Raw genomic sequence first — 7,108 nt, forward strand, 5'->3', positions numbered from 1 at the left:
AGATTTAGCTTAGATATAAGTAAAAAATTCTTCCCCATGAGAGTGGTGAGGCACTGGCACAGGCTGCCCAAGGAGCTGTGGATGCCCCATCCCTGGCGGTGTCCAAGGCCAGGTTGGACAGGGCTTGGAGCAACCTGGGCTGGTGGGAGAGAGGTGTTGGGAACAACAAAATCAACACACAAAATCCGATTTTGTTGTTTTAAAGGTAGAGAATTAACACATCTCCTTGAAAGGAAGAGGTTTGACATTTCAAAGCAGCAGCATGAAAGCAACTCAAGGTTATGTGGGCAGACAAGCCACCATCACCACGTCCATGTCAGAAATGCACCTGCTCAATCAGAATGAAACGCCAGCCAAGCCAACATGAATCTGAGCCAGCCAGCCTTGTAGGAATTTAAAGAAAGAGTCCCTCCTGCAATTTTCATCGACGGCTTCTGCAGATAAGGCAGCAGGCACGGCCCCGCACGGGGTGGAGGCACCAACACTTACGGAGCTGATGAAAGCCAGCCCATTGGGAAGTATTTCAATGTCTTCTGAACCAGATTCTGCAAGACAAATAAGAGTTTTTCAGATGATATTTAATATTTCCCACCAAAAACCCTCCTTCTCCGTGCAATTCCAGCTGCCACGATGTCCCTCGCTGGTGTGAGTGCAGAAGTTGGTGCCGGGTTGGAAGGGGCAGGAGAAGCAGCAGCTCTGGGAAGGGCACACACTCACCCTCCTGCCTGAGCTGGGACACTTCGCCAAGCTGGGTTGGCAAATATTTAGTTAAAGCTCTCAAGTGACTGAGAATCGACTATATTTTTAATAAATGGCTAAGGGCTTGAACGGTCAGACTACGCTCTTAACTGCACGTAATCATTGACAGTATTGCCAGCTCCTTTAGTTCTCATCGTATTTTTCCCAGCTGGGAAAATGAAATAAAATGAAATAAAAAATGAAATAAATAAAATTAAATGAAATTAAAAATGCATAACTAAAGTAAAATAAAATTAAATTAGATAAACCAAACCAAAATAAAACAGAATAGAATGAAATAAAATAAAAAGCAGGAGGGGTGTGGAGAGGTGGGATAAGCGTGAGCTGCTTGTTTCAGCTCAGCCCACACCCCAGCTTCAGCTCCTTTTCTTTGTCTCAGCTCTTGGTTTCTCCAAATCTGGGTTCATTTCAAAGGTGGGGTTAGCAGCGATTCCCCACTTGCTGGGACTGCTGCAAAGATAACGACACAAATAAATGCCGCCAGGCTCAATTCCCACGGCGATGTGGGCTGGAGAGACAGCAAGTACCGGCAGAGCGCTGCTGTGAGTCAACAGAGATATCATCGTTTGTCATTGCTCAGTGGGGAGGCTGCCACGCAGAGAGATGAGCAGGCTGATGGGGAGCAGGTGATTAAAAAGTACAAGTTTCTGGTGCAAGGAGCGGAACAAGAGCCCTGCACCCAACTACGTCACAGAACCGTAGAGTCGTAGAGTCACAGGATGCTGGAGTTGGAAGGGACCTCTGGAGCTCACCCAGTGCCACCCCCTGCAAAAGCAGGGTCACCCAGGGCAGCCCCACAGGAACATGTCCAGGCGGGTTGGAAAGTCTCCAGAGCAGGAGAGGAGAAGAACTTTCTCCTCATGTTGAGGTGGAACTTCCCATGTTCTAACTTAAACCCATTATTGCTTGTTCTATTGCTGGGCACCACTGAGCAGAGATTGTCCCCTTCCTCCTGACCCCCACCCCTCAGCTATTTCTCTACATTCATAAATCCCCTCTCAGCCGTCTCCTTTCCAGGCTGAACAGCCCCAGGTCTCTCAGTCTCTCTTCCCAGCAGAGATGTTCAGTGCCTTGATCTCCCTCGTAGCTCTCCCTTGGACTCTCTCCAGTAGGTCCCTGTCTCTCTGGCACTGGGGAGCCCCAAACTGGACACAGCACTCCAGGGCTGATCTCCCCAGGGCAGAGCAGAGGGGCAGGAGAACCTCCCCAGCCCTGCTGGACACACTTTTCTTGATGCTCCCCAGGATGGTGTATTCCACAGCTGCATGTAATCAAAAAAAAAAGGAAAAACGCCACCTGTATTTCATGTCCAAAAGCCAGTGATTTTTTTTGCCTACATCCCACACATTGTTCCAATATGTATTTCTAGCAATTGCCACTCATTGTTCCAAGATGTATTTCTAGCAATTTCCACAGTAGCTTCTTGAACTTTAGGAATGAGAGGACATACAGTTAGTTTATTATAAACCAGTAACATGAGTAGACACTCATATAACTCAGAAGATACTGTCTATACAGTGTTTTCTACATATCTGCGAATTAGGTTAGGACAAGCTGCAGTTTTTGATTGGTTTGTGTGCACCTGTGCTTACATTGCACAATATTTGAAAAACAGAATAGATCAAAGTCTTAAAAAAAAGAAACAGAGGCCAAAGATGAAACTGAGGAGAACGAAAAGGGTCCACTGGAGAATTTTTCCATTTACTCTGGGTTTGCTTCCTTTACTGTGGATGCATCATTTTTAACATAATTACACTCGACTGTAGCAGATGCCTGTTTTTCCATGGACAAAATGGATAGTTTAAGCTAATTTTATTCTGAGATGATCCTGCTCATTATCTATGCTCTACTTAAGAGGCTATAGAAGGACTGTTTTAAATATTAAAATAACAACAGACTTCTTATTCAACTTTGTCAAAGCATTTTAAAGGAAGAAGACCTAGGAGGAGCAAGATGCACGAGTAGAAAGATACCCTTACACAAAGTCACCCACAGGAGCATCCTTAAAGACCTGAATACAGGAAAAGCCCGGGTTTGAACAAGGCTGCACCAGCTCCAAGCAGAGGCAGGTTCTCAGAATTCTCCTCATCTCCATGCAAACATCAGGCAGCAGAAATGAGATATTGTTCAGAAATCAAACGCAAAGGTATTTTCAATTTTGAGCTCTCCTTCCTTCCCGAACAGAGCGATCGTGTTGCAAAAGTTTTGTAAAGATTGCAATAGCGATGCACTTAAAAGAATTACTCAGAAATGATTTTCATATTAATCACCATCAAACAAGCGTTATTCAGAGTATGGCATCAGTAAACTACAGCTCAATCCAGAAGACCTTGAAAGTTTTATTTCACATGCAGTTTGTTCTGCACATAACCTCTGCACACAGTCATCCGTGGCAGTAAACTGACTTTACAAAGATGTTGGATTCCTGATATGAGGATGAAGCAAGATTTGTGAAATCAGTACAGTGACTCAGTGAGCTCAAAGGCAAGGCTTTTAAAGCTCATCCAGTGACTTTTTTTTTATACATCCAAAACCCAGGCAAATTTCAACAGAATTCAAGACATTTCCAGAAATATGAGGGAGCAGGTAAACCTCCACGATTAAATTTAGGAAATGTAATTTGAGGGAGACACAAAAAAAAAGCGATCTGGGGATCCTAAAGGGAGCAGAAAAAAAAACCAAAAAAACCCAACAGAAAAACAAGACAGAAACATTGCCATGTGCTAAACACATGACCCAAAGCACAAAGTCAACATTTCAGCCGCTCTGTTAAACCTCTTCACAAACCAGGCTAAAGATGACAAATATGACCCCTTGCTCTTTGAAACCCCACGGCTGAATTGAGCAACCGCCGGCAGGCGGCACGGCCTGGCACCAGCCCGCTCCTGCACGGCTGCAAAACGAGGCACCGAGGCGGGTGATCCCGGCTGGCATTTAGCGGCCGCTCCGTCACCACCTGCCTGGGGTCTTCTCCAAAGCTCCCACCCTTGCAGCACGTCCTGTCTTGAAGACGTCCCCAGCTGACAGCCACCCCTAGGTACCTGGCTGAAGAGCCAGCACACCCTCACCTAAAAGCCCAAGTAAATTCCCAAGTGGCTTAGCAAAGAGGTGTTTGCGAGGTACTCGTCTTCAATAAATAGAAACATTAAGGCTGAAGGCAGAGAGCATTACACCACACTAGCTCGGTTTTCAGTCTAATTTGCTTCCTGCAGTTTCTCCAAGTCCAAGTGACAAACTGAAGTCAAATTAGCACTTAGTGTTAGGGACGGGGCTGGGAAGCTGGCTTTAAGCAGCAGTTGCAGGACAAAAGCAATGCACTCGGTTATTCTGAGCACGTACCGATGCCTTTGATGAGGCGGCAGTTCGGGAGGGTTACTGGGGCTACCTCCCGCGAAGCGTTGAGTCTGTTCCTGCAAGAGGAAAGCACAGGGTTAACAGCACACGGCCAGATTTAAAACAGGTAACATTCCTGGCACAGCTTCGTCTTAGTTTTATTGCCTACCATATCGCAGAAACAAATCAACCACAAAACGCTGACTAAGCAAAACCCAGAACTGACAACGGCAATTGCTTCACATCACCGCCATGGTTACACACGTGCAGGGATTCAGCGATTCTCCCACACCAAACAACTTCAGGAACTTGGCTTTGTCCGTGAAGCTTTCACGACCCACTGCAGCTCCAGCGATCAAATCACGCAGCCACATTTTCTTCAGCTTCCAGCCGCTTAAATACAGTAGCACCCCGCGGTTAGGACCAGCGTTTCAGATGAGGAGAGGGCGACCTTCTACCCCAACCATGGGCTATTTCTGGTGAGCAGGCTTTCTTCACTTCTCAGCCCACATTCCAAGGCAGCGATGGCATTATTGCAAGGCAGGGCTACCCCTTTCCCAACAACAGGTAGGACCTGGTAGTACAATTTTCAGCAATTACCCTGTCTCTTCCTCTTCTCCTCTGGTACCCACCCAGGGCATTACCTTTCGGCAGTGCTTATTTCACTCCCAAATGCCCACAGAATTTGGTTTCTGGTTCATGCTTCACTAGACAAGCAGGTATGGACAGGCAACCACACAAGTTGCTATTTCATCATCTCCTCCATTCTAAGTTGTCTACACACCTATAGGAAAGGCACCTCACTACCAAGACTGGTGTGTCTGGCCGTGCTGGTCCAGGGTGCCCAAAGAAAATATGTTGCATTTCCATGTAAAAATGTCAAGCTATCACACTTTCTTTCCTCCAAAAGAAAGTATTTAAGCTAACACAATTACTCCTTTGCATGCCTGTCATAGACAATGTTGAGGCTGTGCTTGCTCCAAGCACAGGAAATTCTGAATGCAAAGATCCCATAGCAAAACCCAGCCATGTTTATGTTATAAACATGAACTAAACAGCAGTATCAGCCTGTGGTATGAGAAGTATGTGATGCAGCTGAGCCCTGCATGGCATGCCAGCCCCGCATTATTTTTTTTAATCACTTAATTATGAATTATAACTTGCTTCAATGCTGTATCGACATAGGTTGTTAACATAAGACTGGCAAAAAAAAAAAAAAGAAGAAGAAAAAAGCTGAAAAGGGTAGAGGACTGCAAAGGAAAGGAGCCAAATTACACTCTCCCAAGCCCTCTCCCCCAGCTCAGGAGTCCTGACACAGAATTACGCTGGCTCCCAGCCCACAAGCAGCACCAGAGGGGCACAAGCTTGCCCCTCACCCGCCAGCATCCCGGCACCAAAGAAGCCACCGGGGTCAGCCCGGGGCGATCACGCCCAAAATTTGCACAGGGTGAAGTCTGCACTGCTGCCTGCTTAGGGCTTTTCCTTTTCCTATTTGCATCAGCTTTTCCCAGGCAGACCACAAAGCCACCTAGCGCCAAAAGCAGGGCGGGAGCTCAGCCAGCAGCCAGCGAGGGGTGATGATATCCCGACAGCATTCCCAGGGAAACACTTCACGGGCTGGAATGAGAGTAATTCAAAAGGACACTGCTCACAAGCCTGCAGCATATAGACGGGCTTTTCCAAAACGTGTCAGTTTATCTAGCTCAGCCAGCCTCAGCTGCTCAGCCAGATGGCCTAGATAACTAACTGGCCGTACTAAAAACACAGTGGGCCTGCAAACTGCAGAGATGTAAATGCAAAAAAAACCCCAAAACCCAAAAGAATAGGAATTTTTGCTTCTTGGTGCAGCCCCAGTGTGTGGCACGTCTTCCCACCAGGCTCAGCTTCCCAGTTTCAGTCCTCCACCCACTGACATTCCCTTTCCTTCAGCACCGACCTGTTGCATATTCAGAGACATCTCTCTCTTTCAATTTTCATCTTCTCTAGACTAACCAGTCCCAGATCTTTCATTTGTTTTGAGCTTGGTTGTTTGGGTTTGGTTTTTTTTTTGCCCTGACAGGATTGAAAATCACCTCTTATTTTTCTCTTTGCTCCCGGTTCTTTTCAAACTGTCAGCACCCTTCTGGAAGCACACTGCTGTTTTGAACACAGGATGCAAGCTGGGTGCTGTATCAGTACAGAGTGTTACGAAATATTGTGTATGTGTGTATATATGAATAATAATATCATACCCATACTGTTCCAAGGAAAACAGTAAACACAGTATATTTCACATTTGAGTTTTACAAATCAGCTCAGACTCTTCAGAGAAGAATTAGCGATTTAAAATGTCAGTAGGGGAATCGGTGTAATTTCAGCTGGTAACACACCAGAACTCCACCTGTTTCCTGCTGCCCAACTCAAGTCCATTTGGTAGCCACCAGCAGTATAACAGATGCACAAACAAACCTGATTTAAGAAGACTTATGTTAGTAAGAGATTTAATATAATTTTTCATTTCCCAGTTCTGCCATCCCGGCTCATGCAGCTGGCAGGGCAGGAGGGCTCTGGGACCACCGGGGTTATCCCTAACGCCCGCGGCAGATTTTGTGTAAGACGTCTAAGCGAGGTACCTGGGTCCAGGGAGGACAGCCCTCCTTCTCTAAGTAGCTACAATTAACTGTCTACCCAAAGATCAATTAGCTGGATGTCGTTGCTTTAAAGTCAGGCATCTGGAATCCTTAAGGACTTGACCAAAATTATAACGACTTAGCTGCCTTGCAACACAGCAGCTCACCATCGCTCCTCCATCCTGAAACAAGGAGTTAAGCATTGAATAACTTTGTGGACAGAAGCTGCTCTAACACGGGTGTTCACATCCAGCCCTCCTGGTCCGAGGTGCGGAGCGCGACGTGGCTGGTGTTTTAGGGGACACGGTCACACAAATCTGGGCTCCTGCAGGTGAAACCCCAGAGGTCAGCTCCAGCAGAAAACGGCACACGGTGCTGAGAACCCGATTTCCACTGGCTGGGAGCAG

At 46.6% G+C, this 7,108-nt stretch overlaps 1 protein-coding gene across 1 annotated transcript in view; it reads right to left on the reverse strand.

Moving 5' to 3' along the window:
- LOC104277943 (serum paraoxonase/arylesterase 2-like) overlaps positions 1–7,108 on the reverse strand; it is a 12,424-nt gene that overhangs the window by 5,069 nt on the left and 247 nt on the right. The window contains exons 2-4 of the mRNA XM_009874759.1: positions 4,319–4,419; positions 4,099–4,169; positions 490–545 (exon numbers count right to left, since the gene is read on the reverse strand). Coding sequence (XP_009873061.1) covers positions 490–545; positions 4,099–4,169; positions 4,319–4,419 — 228 coding nt within the window. The remainder of the gene's footprint in view (positions 1–489; positions 546–4,098; positions 4,170–4,318; positions 4,420–7,108) is intronic.

This window comes from Apaloderma vittatum, unplaced genomic scaffold (assembly GCF_000703405.1).
Source record: "Apaloderma vittatum isolate BGI_N311 unplaced genomic scaffold, ASM70340v1 scaffold13058, whole genome shotgun sequence".
Taxonomy (NCBI): domain Eukaryota; kingdom Metazoa; phylum Chordata; class Aves; order Trogoniformes; family Trogonidae; genus Apaloderma; species Apaloderma vittatum.